The sequence below is a fragment of the Lepidochelys kempii genome, chromosome 11, assembly GCF_965140285.1.
Source record: "Lepidochelys kempii isolate rLepKem1 chromosome 11, rLepKem1.hap1, whole genome shotgun sequence".
NCBI classification, from domain to species: Eukaryota; Metazoa; Chordata; order Testudines; family Cheloniidae; genus Lepidochelys; species Lepidochelys kempii.
Window position 1 is genome coordinate 11,764,795 of NC_136390.1, and position 23,892 is coordinate 11,788,686.

General features: G+C 41.3%; 1 protein-coding gene across 2 annotated transcripts; it reads right to left on the reverse strand.

Annotated features, from left to right (window-relative positions):
• Window positions 1-185: 185 nt before the first annotated feature.
• On the reverse strand, window positions 186-18,679 carry CCDC14 (coiled-coil domain containing 14). Of its 2 annotated transcripts, XM_073305135.1 has the most exons (13): window positions 18,506-18,679; window positions 13,817-13,872; window positions 13,223-13,298; window positions 12,851-12,923; window positions 12,619-12,759; window positions 12,043-12,288; window positions 11,831-11,925; window positions 9,842-10,421; window positions 8,715-8,856; window positions 4,676-4,755; window positions 3,232-3,450; window positions 3,013-3,145; window positions 186-1,310 (listed from the first exon to the last, which is right to left on the reverse strand). In XM_073305135.1, exons 1-13 carry the CDS (start codon window positions 18,668-18,670, stop codon window positions 326-328), a joined length of 2,991 nt encoding a protein of 996 aa, XP_073161236.1. In that variant the 5' UTR covers window positions 18,671-18,679; the 3' UTR covers window positions 186-325. The 2 variants fall into 2 exon arrangements, with proteins under 2 accessions (XP_073161236.1, XP_073161237.1); XM_073305136.1 differs by lacking the exons at window positions 12,851-12,923; window positions 13,817-13,872; window positions 18,506-18,679 and having other exon boundaries at window positions 13,223-13,293.
• Between the last annotated feature and the right edge of the window lie 5,213 nt (window positions 18,680-23,892).

Here is a 23,892-nt window from a genome sequence, read left to right on the forward strand (position 1 = left end):
TGAAACCAAATGAATATTTCATCCACCATTTAATAGAAAAAGGTTTTATTTCCTACAGTATAAAACTTAATTTTAATGTCTGCATTTAGGAATTTTAAATAAACTCTTCCCTTGCACTAATTATGGTAGTTTTCACAAGGGAAATAGCACCTTAATTCATTAACTAAGAAAATAAATTCCAGTCATAATTTAACTGCTAGGAACCAGCCATTTTATACAAAAAGACAATACAAATATTGACATTCCAAAAACAATACATCATATTAAATTACTAAAAAAAACCACCTAACAATTATCTGAACAAAATAGTCTTTAGTTTCCTCATTCACTGTTTCATAATGCCAGTCTGCAAAGTCCTTTGTAATCTAGCTATGTTGGCATCCAAGGCTGCTAGCCCATTTTTAAAGTCCTCTTCATCTCGTGAAGTAAATGTTGAGAAGGAAGACATGCTCCATTCAGATTTTCCTGATATGCAGTCAAAAGTACAGAAACTAGAGTCAGACATTTCAGTGCCTTTTTTCTGAAAATTCTCCTTTTGATGTGGCATGCAAGTGTAAAGGTATTTATCAGACTGAGGTTTAGCTGATTTGTCTGTAAAATCTTTAGCAGTTCCAATTATTTCTTTTGGCCTTACTAGGAGCTTGTCTCCTTCCAGCTCAGTTGTCTTCCCTGTGGTTTCAGATGTATTTTCTATTGTCTTTCTCAAGTCGTAGCCCCCATTGACTTTATCAAAAATCTTTTTATCATCCAACATCCCAAATCCATTCTGCTTCTGAGAATCAGAGAGCCCACAGTTATAGTTCAAATTCTTGGAAGCCACGCTGACCTGGTGTTGTGCACACATTTTTCTTTCAGATATCAATGGCTGTTTTTTAGAGACACTGCTAGTCAATGGAATATAAATGGTCTCATCCAGTTTGTGTTCTTCCTTTGTTAAAGTCCCAGAATCACTAATTGTTTCTGTATCTTGCTTTGACAGAGTAGGAAGAATTCTTTGAGCAGTTATTTCCTCTGCTAAGAGTGTACTTTTTTTATAAGATCCTTCAGCAACAAACTTTTCACAGGCTAGACCTGGCATTTCCAATTCTTCAGTTTTATTTGAAAATTGAAGTTCTGTATTTGTCAAAATTTGATCACTTTCTAATTTTTTGAGGTAACTCATTATGGAAGTACTCACAGGGAATGGGTTGGGTTTCAGCTGTTTCTCATAGTCTTCCAGAAGAGATTTTGTAAGACCTTTTTCAGGTCTGTGTCTAACATGGTCTACAGTGAGGTCAGAGAGAAGCTTGGCCATGCTGCTCTGCAAGGTTCTGTTAAGAGCAATTTATTAGGTCATCCACTATGTATCATGACTTTTCATAAACCATATTTAAAATTTAATATTTAGATATACTTATCAATTTAAGATTGCAATGATCATTTTAAAAACCTAATTCATATTCCACAAGACAGCACAAAAAAAATCAATACAAATTTTAAACTACCCAAGTTCTATTGAGTGTCATTCTTCAATTCAATGAAATGTACCTTTGAAATTAATAGCAAGCAATGAGGTTCTTTCTCACTTATGTGCCCTTATGAAGAGAAGATTAAATGACTTTAAGACAAGAGAACTTTAACATTTATAAAGTAACTAGAGGACACAGTATAACTGATTTTGGTCTAGATAATTCTTAGTCCTGCCATAAGTGCAGGGGATTGAACTAAATGACCTCGAGGTCCCTTCAAGTCCTACGATTCTATGATTTTCAAAGTCTGTGTTAAGATATGGAGGTCTGCTTTTGAAAGCAATTTGGAAAAAATGCTTCCTTTAAATTGTATACAATGCTTAAGTAAATATTTAAATACAGAAATAGACAAGGGCAATCACAGTTACTCATTTTCTGCTTTCTATGCCAAGACAAATGAAGACTCAGCTCATTACATGTACATATGGCTATCACCATCTGGTGGTCAGCAGTTAGTATAGCGACAGGAAAATATGTAAGGTGTATATACACTAAGGAAAATACTGTACACTATTATGGGGGCTGGTAAAATTTGAATTTTGGATAACCCAACTGAATAGTAAAACTCCTAGTGCACATCAGTAAAATATAAATAATCCAAAACAAGTCAAGTAACTGGAGAGATCTATTATCAGAACCACACAATATAGGTGTACAAAAGATTGTGAAGCTCCAAACCTTGCCACCATGAACTCATAAAAAAACCCCATAAAATAACTTCACAAATAAATGTGATTAAGGCAGCTTCACTCAGGATCTAAAGCTCTCAAAAATGAAGGAAATCTAGTCATAAATTTCATTTTAAGTGTGTCTTTAACAGAGAGAGATCGTTTCTTCCCACAGGAAAACTAATTGTGGGCCCACAAGGGAGAGTATCTGCAAGGTTCTTCTCAGGAAGATTTATTCCAGGTCTTTTCACAAAGAAAAGGGAGACTGCCTCCCCTTCAAACAGGCTGCAGAACTAGTTCCCAAACGCTGCAGGTCCTAGGGAAGGATCACCTGGGTAGCCACGACTAGAGAGACAAACAAAGTCATTGCCTTCTCCCATGAATACAGCATGTGGCATTTGACCTACCTGACATGATAGTTATTTCTAACTATTGCATAAGTTAGAAAAGGGGAAGCCAAAACTTCTGCTTTTATGCTAAATTATTAGTTTTATTGTTCCATCATCTGACACAACCCACCCCACATGTTTATCTTGTCTACCTGTTTACTTTCTGACCCCTTTAGTGTAAGCTGTCTGGAGGAGGTACTGCGTCTTTGTTATCTGATTGTACAGCATCAGTATAGCCCTGCTCCCTGATTGGGGTTTCTAGGCTCTAGAAAGAGTAAATAAATTGCAAGACTCATAGATAGGCTATAAGATCTTTAGGACTAGACCTTAACACAAAGTTAACACAAAGACAACGTAGGGAGAGACTGCAGTATTATTTTAACATTGTTTCAATAATTCAAAATAAGGAAGAAATGTCAAGAAGAAAAACTGTGTGACCAATATTACCGAGTCAATTCACGCAGTCTGTTTACTTCTGCATCACGTTGACGTAATGTTATGCCCAAGATCTGATTTTCTTTTTCCGAGGCTTCCAACTTAAACTGGAAGCTCTTCACATTTGCCAGTGCCTCATCCACTTCTAAAATGCCAAGTACAATTTTATTTAGTCTTTTTTTAAATGTAAAAGCACCAAGTGAAAAAATCAAGTCAGTTCAAAACACGCACCAATTTTCAGCTTTGTAGCTTCAATGTCATACTGCTGTTTGTTTTCAAGCAGTTCTTTATCTTTCTCCTGGATAACTTTTGCAAACTGTTTATTTTCTTCTTTTTGGTTTTCGATTATTTTAAGCAGTTCTTCATTTTTATTGTGCAGTGATTCAAGGCCCTTTAAAGATTCCTTGAGTTGACTCTGGAGTGTCGTATTCAGGGATTGTAGTGAAATTACTATAGGAAGAGAAACATAGCAAGTTTTTTTAAATGTTTTATTTCTATGCCCAAAAGAAATGTAATTTGTAACTATTAAAGCCGAAATCATCATTCAAATTCTTAGAAATTAAGAACAACAGATTACAATATCTATTATGTTACAGTCAGAAGTTGTGTGTGAATATAAGCATAAATCAAAACTGTAGAGAAGGAATTCTCTTCAGCTACCAGTAGATATTTTACATGTTTTTAAGTGGTGTATTTGGAAAGATTTTTATTAGTGCTAAATCTTTAAATCCTATTATCCTGTACTGGAATGACAAGATATAAAGAACATTGTAACTGATGTATTTGCACCTACCACCAAGATAACGCAACACTATTTTCATCAAAATAAAAAAATGTTGTCTCATATCCTATGACAAGCTACCTACAATAAAATATTTAAGGATTAATTTTCTCTTTAAAACGTGACCACAAGACTTGGTATTGCTCAGTGATATCTAAGGCCCTGATCCTGCAGTGACATGAGCATGAGTACATCCATTCAGAGCCGGAGAGACTTCAATACACTTGTACACAGCTCACTACAAGACTAGGGCCTAAAACTTCAAGCCTGTGCGGATAATAGTCCCCATTATCACAGTGATAGAATGTGGAGTGCAGTTTTCTATATTTAAAACATGCAATTAAATTAGTTATTTAATTCTGTACTTGTACTTTTGAGTACAGTACTGAACTTGCACGTATAATTTTGCAAAGCGGTATTGCCTTCCCTTCTTTCCCCAGGGCTTAGTAAAATATTTTTAGATGGGTGTCATGGTAACGTTACCCACTGTCACATTAATTCACAGCAGATAAGCTGTAATTGTCATGTAATGATGTGCTGTGGGTTTTTTGCCCAGTTCTCTCAAAGGAAGATAGAGGAAAACTGCCCTTCTACTTTAAAGTCAGACTCTAATATCAGATGCCTTATGCACTGAGTTACGTAGTTCAAAAACTCTGTTATAATGTGACCTTTGTTTGCAGATAAAAGTAGGAACCTTTGCAAGATACAAGGAGGTTTGCTTTATACCCATCAGTTGTCTGGTGTCTCATCCTTATTATAGTAAGGCTACAGTTCCAAATCCTACACTGGAGCTGCTCAGGAGGATCCCACTGTCTGCGTGGTGCTCTGCTGAGTTCAGTGGAGCTAAAATCTTTACCCCCATTTCCCACACCATCACTTGCAATATACACTTGCATTCAAAGTTGCAATCCAGGCTGGATTCCTTTTCAGCTCTCTCTCGCTCCCGGAGTTGCTGGTTCAATATTCTTAATCTCCTAAATGTGAATGATAAAGCATAAATGGAGAAAGTCCAAATACAGAGTAAGTTCAAAAGGTTGAATATCGAAATTGGTTTGTATATGAAAGTTTGCTAATTTAATTAGAATAGAACCGTAACAAAAATGTTTTTAATTTTGGAAGTTTAAAAAAAAAGTTTTAATAATCTATTTTGTCAAAGTTTGCATTTCCACCTTTCTTTAGCTGAATGAGCTCTTTTCAAAAATCATGGTAACTTTGCTCCATTTTAGCTCAGAGGAAAGGGGTGTCTACTTTTACATTAAGCATGTATCCTGAAAAGAGATTCTTTCTGCATTTGAGAACAGACTGTCTAAAGACATATGCATGCTAACTACTTAGGACCTGCAGTTTAAAAGTTAGAGAACTCACTGGTATTTCTAGGAAAAAGGTCAGTCCTGAGAAAAGATGGCAATAGGTTTCAAATGGAAAAATACACACAGAAAATAATACTCCCTCCTAGTTCTCAACATGCTTTTCTGCATACTTTGGGAAAGCATTCTCTAGACCCTTGTTATGCTGTTATGGTTAGAGATCAGTTAATAAGATAAACTACAGGAGGGGTTTGGGGTGCGGGCTCCAGTCCGGTGCTGCTTACCTCGTGTGGCTCTGGGGTGGCAATGGCATGCAGCAGGGTTAAAGCAGGCTCCCTGCCTGTCTTGGCCCTGCGCCACTCCTGGAAGTGGCCAGCATGTCCAGCAGCAGCTCCTGGGGGTGGGGTGGGGCAGGCAGCTCCAGCGCACACTGCCCTCGCCTGCGGGTACCATCCCCGAAGCTCCCATTTGCCGCAGTTCCCCATTCCCTGCCAATGGGAGCTGCGGGGGGCGGTGCCTGCAGGCAAGGGCAGTGCATGTAGCACACCGCTCCTCCCTCCCCCAGGGGCCGCAGGGACATGGTGCTGGCCACTTCTGGGAGCGGCGCAAGGCCAGGGCAGGCAGGGAGCCTGCCTTAGCCCCACTACGCCACAGGGCTGGCAATCCCGCAGGCCAGATTGAAAGCTTGGATGGGCCGGATCCAGCCCACGGGCCATAGTTTGCCCTCCCCTGCACTAATGTCTAAGAACAAGCAGCAATTGTTCAACAAAGAGGATATTTAAAAGTTATATTCCTCCTGGATTCTCCAGAGATAGGCTAAATTACAGTCACTATGCTTTCACATATAGACAAAAACATGTAGCAGAACTTTTATAGTTAGACTTGGCAAAACTCAGTTAATATCAAAAGAAATCTGATGAGGTTCAATAAGGATAAGTGCAGGGTCCTGCACTTAGGACGGAAGAACCCAATGCACAGCTACAGACTAGGGACCGAATGGCTAGGCAGCAGTTCTGCGGAAAAGGACCTAGGGGTGACAGTGGACGAGAAGCTGGATATGAGTCAGCAGTGTGCCCTTGTTGCCAAGAAGGCCAATGGCATTTTGGGACGTATAAGTAGCTGCATAGCGAGCAGATCGAGGGACGTGATCGTTCCCCTCTATTCGACATTGGTGAGGCCTCATCTGGAGTACTGTGTCCAGTTTTGGGCCCCACACTTCAAGAAGGATGTGGATAAATTGGAGAGAGTCCAGCGAAGGGCAACAAAAATGATTAGGGGACTGGAACACATGAGTTATGAGGAGAGGCTGAGGGAGCTGGGATTGTTTAGCCTGCAGAAGAGAAGAATGAGGGGGGATTTGATAGCTGCTTTCAACTACCTGAAAGGGGGTTCCAAAGAGGATGGCTCTAGACTGTTCTCAATGGTAGCAGATGACAGAACGAGGAGTAATGGTCTCAAGTTGCAGTGGGGGAGGTTTAGATTGGATATTAGGAAAAACTTTTTCACTAAGAGGGTGGTGAAACACTGGAATGCGTTACCTAGGGAGGTGGTAGAATCTCCTTCCTTAGAGGTTTTTAAGGTCAGGCTTGACAAAGCCCTGGCTGGGATGATTTAACTGGGAATTGGTCCTGCTTCGAGCAGGGGGTTGGACTAGATGACCTTCTGGGTTCCCTTCCAACCCTGATATTCTATGATTCTATGATTTTATTTTTAAGGATTTTTAGTGTATTTTTACTGGAAATTAAGGAGGATTAAGGGTGGGGTTGGGGCAGCACTGACAGTAGGGCTGCAGAGGACTCCCTGCACAGCTGAGCAGTCCAAAACAACTGGATGCAAGGTACATGGGAGACCGCACTCCTAGTTCAGCAGAGATCCCTGACCAAGACTACCAGAAGTAAGACAAGCCCTGGTCACAGGGGGGAGGCCACACTGCTGCTGAATGGCTCTATCCCCAGCCTGGAGTCATTCAGCAGCAGGGAGGCCTTCCCTGCAGCTTCTTGCAGCCCTGGCCAGAGGTCTCTACTCTGCCTCGTCAGGACTGCAGCGTTCCCTGCACCTTATATCTGCAGGGATTGGGCAGCAGTGGCCCCATGGCTGTGAAGAGAACCCTCTGCAACCCCACTGTCAGACCTCTGACACTGCCAGCTGGTGAGTGGGTCGATGACAGTAGAGCTGCAGACACCTGATCCCTGGCAGGCATAAGTGTGGGCAAGGCTTGTAGTCCTAGCTGGGCAGAACGGAGACCCCCCGGCCAGGGCCACAAGGAGGAAGATGAGCCCTGGATGCCGGGGAGGCCACCCCACCACCGAATGGTTCCTGCCCAGGGAAAGAGCCATTCAGCAGCAGGTGGTCTCTCCTGCAGCCAGGTGCTCATCCTCCTACTATTCCTTGCAGTCCTGGCTGGAGGTCTCTGCTCAACCAGGACCACAGCCTTCTTTGTACCTGCAGGAATTGGATGTCACCTGCTCTGCAGCAGCACAGGGATCGCTGTGCAGCTCTGCTGTCATGGAATGAGGGAATCTGGCCGTGATAGCAGGGCTGCAGAGAGCTCTCTAACCTGTTACAGGGCCGGTGACACCCAATCTCTGCAGGTGCAAAATGGAGTTGGGGGGGAGGGGGAGTGGTGGGGGAACCTCCTACACTGTTACTGATCAATTTTTGTGTGTGTCAGTTTCAGCATGTCAGCTGAAATCAATGTTTACTGACACATCAATTAAAACTGAATGCTGCCAAACCTATTTGTAGTCTGCTGCTCCTAGACAGATGCACGCTCACCTTTTCCAAAGGACTTCTCACACAATTGATATTTCCAGTTTCAAAATTCCATCCCTTCTACTGGAGCTCTAAGCACAATAATTTCAAAGGTAACACCGAGAACATCTGTCCTATCTATATTAAACATTGTGAAATCTGTTGCCTGCAGTCAAAATGCTTTATTTGAGTTCTAATTTGAAATGTCAACTTTTCATTCAATTTTGCAATTGTATTGCACTTCTCAGCTGAAAATTGCAAAGCACTTTATGAACAGTGGATTCAACTTTACAGTTCTTCTCTAGGCTAATATTTTATTTTACAAATAGGTGAAACTGTTTCAAACAGTCCTACATTAACACACACTAGGGAACTTCTAGTGCATGCCACCAGGTTCCACAGGAGCCAGTTAGTGCATGCCATCCTGTGCGAATTAGAATCTATACCTCTCTGGGGCAGACTAATGCACTCAATACAGTTAGGTTAAGTGATTTACCTAAAGGCACAGAGCAAGTCCATGGAAGAGATAGACCACCTGACTCAGTGCTGCATTTCAACAAGAGACCATCATTCAGTTAGGAAAACTGATGGAAGAAGTAAAACATTCCTATTCATCGGTAGCAAGAAGCTTGTTCAAATATCCATGCACTAAATATGAATACCTTAAAGATTTTTTTCAGAAGCAATATACCATACAAAGCATAGTATAAACAAAACCCCTGCATGTGAATACAATATAGACAACAGAAAACAAGAATGTGATCTAAGAATAATACATTGTAACTATACTACAACATGCAATTTATAACAATGAAGTTAGCTAACACCATACGTATTTTTGAAATAGGTTGCTCACTTGTTGAATGTTTACTGACCTACGCAATTGGGCATTTTCACTTCTAAGAGGTTGTATAGCAAGTGCTATTTCAGCTTGTACATTGGTACTTCCAACTACTGCTGGCAGTAATGAAACACAGTCTTCTACCTCATGTATTAGCCTCAATATTTCAGAATCATCTATAAGAAAAAAAATTAAACACAAAACAGCTGCATATATATACACAATTAAGCAATTTATGAGATGGCTGAACATAAATTCTATTACCTTTTAAGATGTGTAGAGCTTTTAATGTTTAAATTACCCCTCTTTATTTGCACTTCTTAAATTACTATTTGGCTGTGAAATATGGTCTAGATCAGTGGTTCTCAACCAGGTGTACATGTACCCTTGGGGGTACACAGAGGTCTTTCAGGGGGTACATCAACTCATCTAAATATTTGCCTAGTTTTACAACAGGCTACATAAAAAGCACTAGTGAAATCAATACAAACTAAAATTTCATATAGACAATGACTTGTTTATATTGCTCTTTATACTATACACTGAAATGTAAGTACCGTATTTATATCCCAATTGATTTATTTATTATGGTAAAAATGAGAAAGTAAGAAATTTTTCCATAATAGTGCAGTGACACTTTTTTGTATTTTTAGGTCCGATTTAGTAAGCAAGTAGTTTTTAAGTGAGGTGTAACTTGGGGATATGCAAGACAAATCAGACTCCGAAAAGGGGTATAGTAATATGGAAAGATTGAGAGCCATTGGTCTAGATCCCCGTTAAATCACAGCCACCATCTTTCCAACTGATCTCTGAAGGGAAATCTTTTAGAACCTTTCCACACCACTCCCCGATCACCTCTTCTGGGAAGTGTAAGAGCAGAGCTTTCCCACAGACTATACGCAGAATGAAAACACTACTTTTACTAATTGCTATAACAATTTTAAGATCTCAGACACACATTGAAACACTCACTTTATCTTCCTTCAGATCAAAACATACAGCTCTATTAAAAAGAAAACTATTGCACATTGTAATTTTGTAACATCTGAATTACAATAATTCATCACACAATGGTATATTATGGATTTCTAAGAATATCCATTCATGTAGCATAGCACCTGTGTGATATATATTCTACTGTGCTGATAAAAACATTTTTACCTTGGTCTGCCAGTGCCTTGAGCTCTCCCAAAAGATATTTTACTGTTTTAACTTTTTGGGCTGTTTTTTCTGGGCTTGCTTTTTTAGGCTTTAAAACTTTATCAAAACTTGTCTGACAGCTTGTCTCCCTCACTGGTGCTATGTCAACTGCATTCAAGTCCTCTTCTTCACTGGTAGTACCCTCACTATGTTCCTCAGCGGTTTCCTCTTCTTTGGTATCTGAGACCTTGGACTGTGCTGGATCAAACTTCTGGTACTTCTGACCAACTCTGTCACTCTCTGCTTCATGTGGTTCTAAGAGAGCCAGGTGAGCTTGTATACATCTTATCAAGTCTGCCTCCTTTACCCGTTGCTCATGATTTCCTTGGTTTGAAATCACCTCGCTGCCATAAAATGCTGGAAGAAATGTAGATGCTGTGGAATTATTTGGCACAGCTACTGGTGCACAGGGTGTCATCTGAGGACCAGTGGTGACAGACCGTGCCTGTGAAGAAATAGAAGCAGGAACAGAAACTCCAGGGAAAAACACAGTTCCTCCTGCTTGTGGTGCACACTGGTTGTAACTGTGAGCAGGAACACCCTAAACAGAGAATATACATATTAAACAAATTATTATTATTTGTATTTTCATGGCACCTAAATGTAGTAGTGAGGTTTCTTTCAACATTTGGAAGCCAATCTTATTTAATGTGATGTTGCTCACTGTTTGTCATTTAAAAAACAGTTAAAATAGTACTCAAATTCATTCAGGCTGCAGTGTATGACCTTTCACTGTGTTCAGGAGTAGTTAAAAGGCAAATATAGTTAGGATTACCAATAAGACTAGTTGGTCTGATCTTAAATGTTATCTGTAATTCAGCAATAGAGCTAAATTGATGTTTTCATCTTTTTATATTGGGGAGGGACAAAAGGATTCTGTTTTCTTGGGGTGGGAATTCATTTTCAGTGTGCTTGTAAGAATCTTCCTGATATATTTCCTTACTTTCCCTATCTTTATAACTAGTATTCATTGCTGGTACCCACAGACACAGAGGAAAACAAACACATTGTGTACAAGTCAATATTTTTCTGTATTTTGGCATTTTGACTAATATACTATAAATGTATGTGCTGAATGCTACGAACAACATAAGAAGACAGTCAACATATTTCTAACAATAACTTAATTTTACATAGTGTTTTTTTCGATCTGTGAAGCACAGACTTCCCTCAGTCCAAAACTTCTAGCAAATGAGATGATATCCCATAGAGTGCTGATTGAAGATCATGCTAGCTATGGAACAATGGTGGCACCCGCAATCTGACTATAGGGGCAATGTAAACCCTCTTCCCACACTTCCCAAAACTGCAGGAGGGGGTTTGCTTTGTTGTTGTTTTTTAATGTTGTACCCTGAAATAGATAAGGATATTAAAATGCAAAGCTTTAACACACAAACCATATTTGAGAACAATGGGTTTTACACTACTTTCCACTGATCACATTAGCACTTCTAGTCACTGTGGTTTTTAATAGGTTAAAATATTCAAGGTTAGGTTAATGACACAATCATCAGTGCAGTGAGATTGGGATGTTACACTGATCAGTAACTATCAGTCCTCCTCAGGAAGGGGTGGGAAATGGATACTTCACAGAATTCAACATAAAAAAAACATAAGCATAACAAACAGAAGTGAACAGTCCCCCCACTGGCATGCCGCTTACCTCATTTTTGGAGTCTACTGCAGGCACAATATAAGTAGCAATGCTTGCTAACAATATATTTGTGAATCACCTTTACATCACATAATATATTATAAGCACCACCATATCTATACTTTCATCACAGATTTTATGAGACATAAAATGCACTGAGTTTCTTTTTCCTTGGGAAAATTTCCTATTAAGGCCAAGAAAGTGTATAGATTTCAGTAGAAATGAAAGCCACAGAATAAGACAAAGATGACAACACTAACTTAAATGTTTATTTATAGTTTAAATCGTGTACTTACAGACTGAATGAGTAAAGGATTAGCTGAATGCTGCGGGGACAGACTTGGTGTGGAGGTAGGTAAACGATAATTAAATGCTGTAACACTTTGATATCCTGAAACAAATACACAAAAACTAACATTGTTAAATTTAAAGATTTTTTTTCTTGCCAAAAAAACCTAAAAACAACCCCCAAAATAGTGTCTAACTATACGATAACATTCATACTAACCAGGATCTGAAACAGGGTAAGCAGGTACAGTAGGAATTCCATTACAGCTTGGTGGAACTTGGCCAGTTATCAGAGACATTTGGGTTTGCACATGCTCACACAGTTTTTGATGCATCACAGGAGAGTGTTGATTAAAAGGCACATGAATTGGTTGAACAGGCTGATTTTGTACTGAGCTGGAAAGTTCTCCCTCTTTGTCAACAGCAGGTGTATTACAAGAGGCTGCTTTCCTATTTGACACCGGCACTATAGAAAATAAAGTTGAAGTTTGTATAGTGCTAAAGGAAAACTAACACAAATGTTTACATGAAAATTCTTGACATCAAGAATCAAATGCTATGAACCCATTTGGATTGATTAATTTGATTAAAATTGACAGAAACAATCAAGCCATAGTAAGTTTATTTTATTAAACCAGAGTTTAAAACCAAAATAAATTGCACAATATTATAACCACATTAATTAATTCTGCAGATGAGGTAACAATGAACACGTATTTGTATTTATTGAGGAAATAAAACAGTTATGGATGAAAACATTGTTTAAGTAAAGGCCAAACCAAGGACAAGCGCTTACCAATTTCTTTGTGAATATGGGCAGCAAGAATATTTCTCTTCAGTCCTTTCTTTTTTGAACTATTTCCTTTGGCTAGTATAGGCCTGATAGTAGCCTTAACAGAAGTTACTTTCCCTGGTTTTCGATTTACCGTCTCCATTCCTAATGTTATTTGAAACAAAAGCCATTCAACAAAATAAATAAGAGACCTACAGGAACTAACATTTAATTCAAAATTTCAATAAGGTACAACCTGTGGCCTCATTTTGCAAAATATCCTGCAGTAAAGCTGCACAGCGATCAAGCCCATTATGTATAGTTACAACCTGCAGAAAGAATGTTGCAGTCAGAATACAGGCACTGATTTATTGTAACACAAAACCAGTAAGGGCAATGAAATAAAGTCAAGAAGTTCCTATTTGGAAAGTGTTTGAGTCACAGTTATTTCTGGACTGGGTTTGAGTCACATATTTATTTACATGCCATCAATGAAATTTTTTTACTGATTTGTTATATTTATATTTGAGAGATTGTATTGTGTTTCTATCAAATGAATTTAATGTTACAGTAATTTTAGTTAATTTCTAATTTGCATGTATAAGGGAGCCAATTCATCTCAAATTACCTGATCCTCAGAGTCGCTGGAATAGAGAGAGTAGCCAGAGCCCACATCAGAACTGCATGCTTTTCTTAAGCCAATCCTGAAAAAGACATTCCCTGTTTACTTCCTCTTATAAATATATAACAAAAAACTACATACACAATGTGCTGCACTTTACAATAGAGCCAAATGCTGTAATGAGATAAGCAAGTAACTGCAGCAGACATTACCAGCATATGTTAGGGTAGGACTGGCCCTTACTCAGAAAGCTTACATATAACTAGTCCCCATATTCATTCAGTAATCTAGGGGGGAAATTTAATTAATATTTCATAAATGCGAAATGGAAGTCTAAGGCATGTTGTTTGCTAAAGGGGTTAATCTTCCCTCTAGTCATTGTACAGTCCAAACTCCCACTAACTTCAATGGACGTTTTGCCTGTCCAAGGACAGCAGGATCTGCCACTTGCAGCATCTTTCAGTTGGGACTTAATATTTAATAAATGCAAAGAGTTGCTGACATTTAATAAACGCAAAGAGTTGCTGGCTTTTGATTTGTATGGTTGTTTTGAATGCTTACAGGTACACCACTAGACAGTATTAATGATTAAATTCTTACTGTTTTTTTCCACTTGCTAACTTAGCTGCTCCTGTTAGCCTTCCAGAAGACAGTACCTGTTGAATTATTACACAAATATACACCAATAAATATTATTTTAATTTCAATTAATTATTTTTGCAATATAATAGAAGTATACCAAATACCATCGGATTGCTAAATCTGAGACAATAAATAAAGTCTAAAAAGGCTAATTTATATTTTTTAAGTAATGAGGGGGAACACAGCAAAGACCACTGAGGGTATGTCTACACTACGAAATCAGGTCACTTTTATAGAAGTCGATTTTTAGAAACCGATTTTATACAGTCGATTGTGTATGTCCACACTAAGTGCATTAAGTCGGCGGAGTGCATCTTCACTATTGTGGCTAGCATCAACTTACAGAGCAGTGCACTGTGGGTAGCTATCCCAGCGTTCCCATAGTCTCCACTGCCCACTGGAATACTGGGTTAAGCTCCCAATGCCAGATGGGGCAAAAACATTGTTGCAGGTGGTTTTGGGTACATGTCATCAGGCCCCCATCCCTCTGTCCCTCCCTCCGTGAAAGCAACGGCAGAAAATCGTTTTGTGCCTTTTTTCCTGGGTTACCCGTGTAGACACCATACCACGGCAAGCATGGAGCCCACTTAGCTCACGGTCACCGTACATCTCCTGGGTGCTGCTGGCAGACATGGTACTGCATTGCTATAAAGCACAACTCTTTGTCTTTGCGGCAGATGATGCACTAGGATTGATAGCTGTCGTACATTTCCTGGGTGTTCCTGGCAGACCTCAGGGAGGTCAATCGGGGCGCCTGGACAGACATGGTTATTCTCCTCTTAGAGCACCAAATGGGAGCCAGAGACTCCAGGTCATTCTCTTCTTTAAGTTTCATCTCATGGAGATTCAGACCACGCAGTCGCACCTACCCCAACCTACCCCTTGCTCCCATGGCTCATGAAGCCTGGACAGTAGTAAGGAGCAGTTCAACTATAGGCTGAGCAAGTGCAGAATGGTGGTAGAATGTGCCTTTGGACGTTTAAAAGCTCACTGGCGCTGTTTGCTGACTAGGTCAGACCTCAGCGCAACCAACATTCCCATTGTTGTTGCTGCTTGCTGTGTGCTCCATAATATCTGTGAGAGTAAGGGGGAAGACATTTATGGCAAGGTGGGAGGTTGAGGCAAATCGCCTGGTGTTTGATTTTGAGCAGCCAGACACCAGGGCGATTAGAAGAGCACAGCAAGGCGTGCTGCGCATCAGAGAGGCTTTGAAAACCAGTTTCATGACTGGCCAGGCTTCCGTATGACAGTTGTGTGTGTTTCTCGATGCAAACCCGCCCCCTTTGTTGATTTTAATTCCCTGTAAACCAGTCCCCCTCCCCTTCGAAATAAAGTAACTATTGTTTTGAAACCATGCATTCTTTCTTTATTAATTAAAAAAAAAATGAGATAACTGACACGGTAGCCTGGGTGGGGTGGGGGAAGAGGGAAGGACAAGGCCACATTGGTTATTGTAGCCACACTAAAAATCGAACTGTTTGAATGACAGCCTTCTGTTGCTTGGGCCATCCTCTGGAGTGGAGTGGCTGGGTGCCTGGAGCCTCTCCCTCCATGTTCTTGGGCGTCTGGGTGAGGAGGCTATGGAACATGGGGAGGAGGGTAGGCAGTTGTACAGTGGATGCAGCGGGGGTCTGTGCTCTGGTTGGCTTTCCTGGAGCTCCAACAGATGCTTCATCTTGTCCGTTTGCTCCCCCATTAGCCTCAGCATCGCGTCCTGCCTCCGCTCTTCGCGCTCACTTAATTCTTTCCTGGCCTCTGCCACTGAATGTCTCCACGCATTAAGCTGTGTCCTACCAATGTGGGAGGACTGCATGAGCTTGGAAAACATATCATCGCGAGTGTGTTTTTTTTGCCTTCTAATCTGCAATAATCTCAGGGATGGGGATGATAGGGGGAGCGCAGAAACATTCTATGCTCTACAATTCTGGGGGGACTGCATGGTCACCTGTGCTGCTGAGTTTGCCATGCTGACCAAACAGGAAATGAAATTCAAAAGTTCCCAGGGCTTTTCCTGTGTACCTGGCTAGTGCATCAGAGTTCAAAGTGCTATCCCAAGCGGTCACAATGGAGCACTGTGGGATAGCTCCTGGAGGCCAATACCGTCGATTTGTGTCCGCACTACCCCAAATTTGACCCAGCAAGGTCGATTTTAGCGCCACTCCCCTCGTCGGGGAGGAGTACAGAAGTTGATTTTAAGAGCCCTTTAGTGGCTGACGGAACGGGGTTGATTGTGTGGACACAGTCATTTTTAAATCGACTTAACGTAGCTAAATTCGTCCTAACCCCTTAGCATAGACCAGGCCTGAGCCTCAATCCTGCAATTTACAATGCACAGGTAGAGTCCTGAATGCATGGAGCTTCACTGACTTCATGACACTCTGTGCAGATGCAGCAGTCCACCCACATATAAACTACAGGGTCAGTGTTTACGTGTAGACACATATCAGTTTGTTTTGTGGACAGAAGTTATTTCAGTATAGCCCTTCCACTTTCCTCTAGCACCATTGTCACTGTCTATAGCCTACAGCCTTATCTTCTTTTGATATGTCAAATTTCACAAGTTTAGCTAAATCAGGCCAAGTTCATTCCTGAATGGGAGACATCAATGAAAAACCCAGAGTGGTACAGAAAGTAGTGCTGGTAATTCCCCAAAACATTTCTCTGCAAGTCAGTACTGAACCAATACCTTAGACTGGAGCTAGTGGATATTGTAAAATTGAGGGCCTGACTACTTGCATTTATTAAAAATCCCATAGACTCTTCATAAGAGTTCAGACCCAGACCAGTAACAGGCTTAAGGTGTGATATAACATGACTGTGAAGAGCTTTATAATATATTGCAAAGGAGAAAGTATTCACTTCTTTCCAACTGAATGCACAGCACTAGTTTTTACCAATAAGCTGCTGCCATGGCTCAAATATTTGCAGCTGAAATATTTAATAGCAGAAGACAAGTTCAAGCAAGGGCCTAATGGTGTGTGTGTGTGTGTGGTACTCATGTAAATAATCTCACTGACCTCAATGAGGGTACTGGCATAAAGATTGCAGGATCAGGCCCACAACAAATATGGATTACGCACACAAGGGCTGAAGCCCACCCCAAAATTCACAACACTACCCTTGATCTTCATAGATCTGCCTCACCTCGCAAATATGTCTCAAGTTTCATATAGCAATGTGATGTCATGCCAACATGTCTTCATGTTAGGATACAAAAATCCAACATCACTGGGCAAATTAGTGATGTGAACACGGGAATGTTGTTCACACAGTTTTGTCCCCTTAAGACTGACACAAATAGGCAGATAGAAAAGGGAGTACTAGTGGCACCTAGTACTCCTTTTCTTTTTGTGAATACAGACTAACATGGCTGCTACTCTGAAATAGGCAGATAGCAACCCTGGGCTCTCAAAAATGGGAGAATCTAAATGATTGAGAGCCTAAGTAAGTTGGAAGGAGACTTCAGATGTCCTGTTGTAACACTTTGCAATATCCCAGATCACAAGGCAGGGAAATGTACTTTGGGAATCAACCCCCAACAAGAGGTGAAGCAAAGCAGCTGTTGGCAGTCACCTGTGCAGGAACTGAATACAATAGGTAATAGGGTAGGGGGAAGTGACACCAGCCCCACCAACCAGGGGAGCTCCAAAGAGTCACCTAAGTGCTATTCCTGGAGAGGCTCGGTCACCCATGCATTCACAAGCGGGGAGTCCTGCATCCCTCATCTAGACTCCCAGTAACACCTGCCTTTAGTAACCCCTAGAAAAGAGTTCCCCTGACTTATGAGTCCAGTCACCTGCAACCCCTGCAGAAGAGAGCCCCACTAGTGTCCCCAGTCACCTGACAACTCCCCCAGGGGAGAGCTCCCCCAACCTATGATCCCAGTCTCCTCCCAAACCCTCCCACCCTGAGTGTCCCCCAGAGGAGAGCCTTCCTGACCTGTTAGCCCAGTCACCTCCCAACTCATCCCCTGTCACATCCCTAGTGTCCCCCAGAGCGCCTGCCATGACCTGTGGGGCCAGACAGCTGCCAACCCTCCCCACACATCCCTAGTGTCTCCCAGAGGACAGCCCTCAACCGGAGAGCCCAGTCACCTCCCGACTCCTCCCCCAAGTCTCTAGTGACCCCCAAAGGAGAGTCCCCCTCTGACCTGTGAGGCCAGTTACCTCCTAACCCCCAGAGTGACCCCCAGCGAAGAGCCCCCATGAGCTCAGGCACCTCCGTGAGTGTCCCCCAGAGAGCCCCCTCAACCCATGAGCCCAGTCACCTCCCAAACCCCCACAGCCATAATGACCCCCAGAGGAGAGCTCCCCTGACCCGTGAGCCCAGTCACCTCCCACCCCCCCACCCCTAGTAACTCCCAGAGGAAAGTCCCCACCCCCTGACCTGGGAGCCCACCCAGTCCCTTCCAAGCCCCCAGGAGCCCCGGAAACCAGACGCCCTCCTCTCCCTGCCCCAGACGCCCAGTGCCCTCAACCCGCAGAGAAAGCGACCCCTAAACCGCCGCTGAAGGCGCCCAGTCCCCCCATAACAGTCCTTCCCCTCAGGATCCCAGAGCGAGAATACACCGCGCCCAGCCCCCAACCTCCAGGGGAGACCGACCCACCCCCCAGCGCTCGGCCCCCCAACGACCCCCACGGCTGCTACCTTGTGATGCCGGAGGGCGCCCGGCCTCGCCATCGCTCCGTCCATCCGTCCCCAGCCTGGGGGCGGAGCTACCGAGCCATCCCCCAGAGCAGAACCGTGCGGCCAATCTGAGCTCGACTTGCCTGACAGGCCCAACGGCTGCCGCGGCAGGGGAGGAGCCGTCATCCTCTCAGCCCCGCCTCTTCCGGCTCCTTCCCTCCGTGCGCAGCGCCGGCGGCAGCCGGAGCGGGCTGCGGAATAGGGCGGAGTCAGGAAACCAGGGCCAGGATTGGTGGAGGCCACGGCCCAGCGAACCAATAGTAAGAGAGAAGCCGGGCTAACCGGCCACGTCAGAGAGCAGCTCGCTCTTTCACTCAGTCGGCGGGAGCGTCACCAGATCCTTCGCTGCCTGTTGTGCAGGGCAGGGACTCGGTCTGGTCCTCAGAGCCCGGTCCACGCGGCCTCTGAGTCAGAGCTGCCTCACCACATAATCCTAACCGCTCCGGGTCCCCTCAGGACACTGGGCCCCTCAGCCCCACGCCCCCAGCTCCTGGCGCCCCTTTCGGAGATTACCCCGCAGCGCCGCCCTCGACCTCCTGGAATGTCCCGCCCCTGCGCAGCTTTCTCGCCTAGTAAACAGGCTGTTGCTGTCCCAACAAGGACAACAAAAAAACTTGGAAAACAGAATCCAAGGAGAGACTGCTGAATTGGAATTAATTTGCAGATTGGATACAATTAATTTAGGCTTGAATAGAGACTGGGAGTGGTTGAATCATTATACAAAGTAAAACTATTTCCCCTTGTTTATTCCTCTTTCTCCCCCCCCCCGCCCCACGGGTCCTCAGAAGTTCTTGTTAACTCCTGGAAATGTGCTGGAAATGGCCCACCTTGATTATCACTTCAAAAGGTTTTCTCTCCCTACATCCCACTCTCCTGCTGGTAATAGCTCATCTTAAGTGATCACTGTCCTTACAATGTGTATGATAAACACCCATTTTTTCATGGTCTCTGTGTATATAAATCTCCTCACTGTATTTTCCACTTTATGCATCCGATGAAGTGAGCTGTAGCTCAGGAAAGCTTATGCTCAAATAAACTGGTTAGTCTCTAAGGTACCACAAGTACTCCTTTTAACAAGGACGTTGTTACTTTCTCTTGAACAGGCCCCACTGTTGAACTGATACTTCTTTGCATTCACAGTAAAGTGTAACCAATGTTGGGTGGGGGAAAGTCATTCAAGATTTGTGACCGTTAGAACATAACATACTGGGTCAGACCAAAGGTCCATCTAGCCCTGTATCCTGCGTTTGGACAGTGGCCAATGTTAGGTTCCTCAGAGGGAACAGAACAGATAATCATCAAGTGATCAGTTCTTTGTCGCTCATTCCCAGCTTCTGGCAATAGCAGTTGTTTTACCTTGTGGTGCAGGGGACACATCAGAGCATGATGAGTTATCAATTTTTCTCAACTGGTGGATTGCAAGCTATTGGGGGGTGTCACAAAAGGCAGTCGGATTGATGTGAGCCATTGCAAATTTTTAGGGCTGTCAAGCGGAAAAAAAATTAATCACAATTAATTGCATTTTTATTCACACTGTTAAACAATAGAATACCATTTTAAATTTATTATAAATATTTTGGATGTTTTCCTACATTTTCAAATATATTGATTTTAATTACGACACAGAATACAAAGTGTAGAGTGCTCACTTTATATTATTATTTTTCATTACAAATATTTGCACTGTAAAAAAGTGCAATCTACTCGTCAAAGTATGAAGGGGCATACAAACATTTAGCTTATCCGGCACATAAATACCCTGCAATGCTGGCTATAACAGTGCCATGCATATACCTTTTCTCATTTTCAGGTGATGTAAAAAATAAGAAGCAGGCAGCATTATCTCATGCAAATGTAAACAAACTTGTTTGTCTTAGCGATTGGCTGAACAAGAAGTAGGCTTGAGTAGACTTGTAGGCTCTAAAGTTTTATAAATTGCACTTTCAGGATAGAGATTGCACTACAGTACTTGTATGAGGTGAATTGAAAAATACTATTTCTTTTGTTTATCTTCTTTACAGTACAAATATTTGTAATACAAATAATAATATAAAGTGATCACTGTATACTTTGTATTCTGCATTGTAATGGAAATCAATATATTTGAAAATGTAGAAAAATAGCCAAATATTTATAATAAATTTAAATTGGTATTCTGTTATTGTTTAACAGTGCAATTAAAACTGTGATTAATCACGGTTAATTTTTTAAATCAAGTTAATTTGTATTGAGTTAATTGCTTGAGTTAACTGCAATTAATTGAAAGCCTTACAAATTCTATTACAATCTAAAGTAAAGAAAAATCTCACTTCCCCATTGGTCACACACCTTACATTTCAAAGTCAAGTATGCTCTGTCAACCTACACAGACACATACAAACAAATAAATTATATACGGTTACTATTGTTATCCTTGATTCTTTTTTTATTCTTACTTTTATAGTAAATGTAAGGTAGAGAGTTGTGATATTTTGTTTACTTTGAATAAAGGGTTGCCAACCTGAAAAGGTTGAGAAACACAGAACTGTATAATTAATATCTATTGAGATGCAGGATGTTACCCAATGTGTATGCATTTTCATGAGAGATGGAAGGACTGTGCAATAAATATAAAATCTGATGTCATCAGTTATTTATTGCCACTGAACAGATGATTTACTTGGACAATATCATAAACTGAAGGCTACAGGCTCGTTATGTAGACAACAAGTGCCACCTAGTGGAATAGAGGTTACAATGAAATTGCAATCAAATATTTTTACAAAAATTGAAAGATCAGTAGATACATTTAAAACAGTAGCTGGGAATGGAAAAGGGAAGAGAAGGGCATTGACCTCGTAGGAGATCCTAGATGCTGGTAAGGGAGGATCCTTTTAGGGAATGGCATTGATAGCCTTGTAAGGTAGGCCTGGCACTGATGGTTTTACAATTGATATGCTGCCCCACTCAGGAAAATGAAATTATAGTAAGACAAATACATATTCATGCCATTTCTATGGTCCATTCACAACTGTAAATGGGACAGTGTAACAGTTGCTTCTACCAGACAAAACAGCTGTGCAGTTCTGGGACTGTGAAACAAATTCTCTCAGGAACTAAGGACCGTCACAAACCTCACCACCTTCTTCTCCAAGTAAAAGATGCATTTATTTGACCTTGACTTTTCTAATACAAATGCATAGTAACATGTATATTTAAAAAAAAATACTCTAAACTCTATCACAAAAAGACACTTCATTGCATACACTTCTTACCGTGGGGAGAAGATGAGAGAACAAACAACATGTGACAGATGTGTAGTCACATTGCTTAATTCACTACTGGAAGGCACTTGGCTACTATGGTGATGAACGTGGTGTATAGAAAAAAATAGAAAGTGAGCTTCACAGTAGCATCAGGACTTCAGGGAATTAAGAGTACTTAAGGAACCAGCTGAAGCAATCTCAGAACCATTAGCAATTATCTTTGAGAATTCATGGGGATGGGTGAGGTCTCAGAGGAGTGGAGAAGGGGAAACATAATACTTCCCTTAAAAAAGGGGAACAAAGAAGATCCAGGAAATTATAGACCAGTCAGTCTAACTTCAATATCTGAAAAGACAATAGAAGAAATTATTAAACAATCAATTTGTAAGCACAGAGAGGATAATAGAGTTATAAGGAATAGTCAGCATGGATTTGTCAAGAACAAATCATGCCAAACCAACCAAATTTCCTTCCTGGACAGAGTTACTGGCCTACTAGTTGTGGGGAAGCAGGACATGTGTTATGCCTTGATTTTAGTAAGGCTTTTGACACAGTCCCATGCAACAGTCTCATAAGCAAACTGGGGAAATGTAGTCTACATGAAATTACTATAAGGTGAGCGCACAACTGACTGAAATATCTTACTCAAAGAGTAGTTATTAATGGTTTACTGTCAAACTGGGAGGGTGTATCTAGTAAGATCCCCCAGAGGTCAGTCCTAGCTCCAATACTATTCAGTATTTTAATTAATAACTTGTAAAATGGAGTGGAGAGTATGCTTATAAAATTTGCAGATGACACCAAACTGGGAGCGGTTGCAAGCACTAGAAGACAGAATTTGAATTCAAAATGACCTTGACAGATTGGAGAATTGCTTTGAAATCAACAATATGCAATTCATTAAAGATAAGTACAAAGTACTTCACATAGGAAGGAAAAATCAAGTGTACAATTACAAAATGGGGAATAACTGGCGAGATGATAGTACTTCTGAAAAGGGTTTGCAGATTATAGCGGATCGCAAATTGAATATGAGAGAGAGACAAGGTGGGTGAGGTAATATCTTGTATTGGGCCAACTTCTATTGGTGAGAAAGACAAGCTTTCAAGCTTACACAGAGCTCTTCTTCAAATCTGGGAAATGTACTCAGAGTGTCACAGAAAAATACAAGGTGGAACAGATTGTTTACTTTAAGTACTTAACACATATTTCAAGGGACCATTCGTGCGCCTGTTAACACCTTGCCAGTCATAGGTGCTAAAGGGAAAAAAAGCAAAGAACAAGATGAGAATGTTCACAGAAGATGATGGGCAATTATCAAACTAAAGTCAAGTACCTTATGGTGCAACTATTTTCTCTGAGATGCTTTAAGTCACCAAACTACTACTCGACATGAGGGTGAGCGTCCACCAAACTGATCATTGATGGCCATGAATGCAAAGGCTTGAATAATTAAAGAAAGAACTAATCTAAATTATTTAAAAACAAACAACAGCTTCCTCTTCCCCCCCTTCATTTAGAATGATTTTCAGAGATGTATTCTACAATGCATATTAGCAGAAGAGACATATGCAACCAGATTTCTTTTTAAAATTGAAAGTGAGTGAGGAGAATAGAATGAGGTGATGTGACTAGAGGTTACAGTATTGCCAACCACAAGTGATCAAAAATCATGAAACAGACCCCTAAAATCATGAGATTTTATAAATAATCAAGTAATATATCGTTACCTCACACATTCATAACTGATAACAAATGTTTGCTTATATTTGGTCCAATCTTTGCTGGATGTTCTAACTCATCTCCAGAAAGAAGATCAAGTCAGCTATGCCCTTGATGAGCCTCAACTGTAATTTCTTGTTCTTTGCAGAAACGGAGTACTATAAAGCCAGTATAATCACTCCTGGGGGCGGGGGGGGAAGTGCCCCTCTCTTACTCAACAGTGTCCTCTATGACCAAGTCAGGGATAATATTGAAAGACTTATGAGAAGGCCCAGTCCCATTCTCTTTGGCCAGAGGATTTAGGCTGGAGCATGAGGCCTTAAAGGCGGGTGGTACTAAAAGAAAAATATATGTATATTTCCAGTTTAAATTAAAATACTT

Excerpts from the sequence above, each read along its gene's own strand:
- CCDC14 (XM_073305135.1), bottom strand. The coding sequence starts at position 18,670 with ATGACGGCTCCTCCCCTGCCGCGGCAGCCGTTGGGCCTGTCAGGCAAG. Across the intron at positions 12,760-12,850 it reads TTTGCAAAATGAGGCCACAG|GAATGGAGACGGTAAATCGA; the intron begins GTTGTACCTTAT and ends AAATAACATTAG. Across the intron at positions 10,422-11,830 it reads ATCCTTTACTCATTCAGTCT|GGTGTTCCTGCTCACAGTTA; the intron begins GTAAGTACACGA and ends TTCTCTGTTTAG.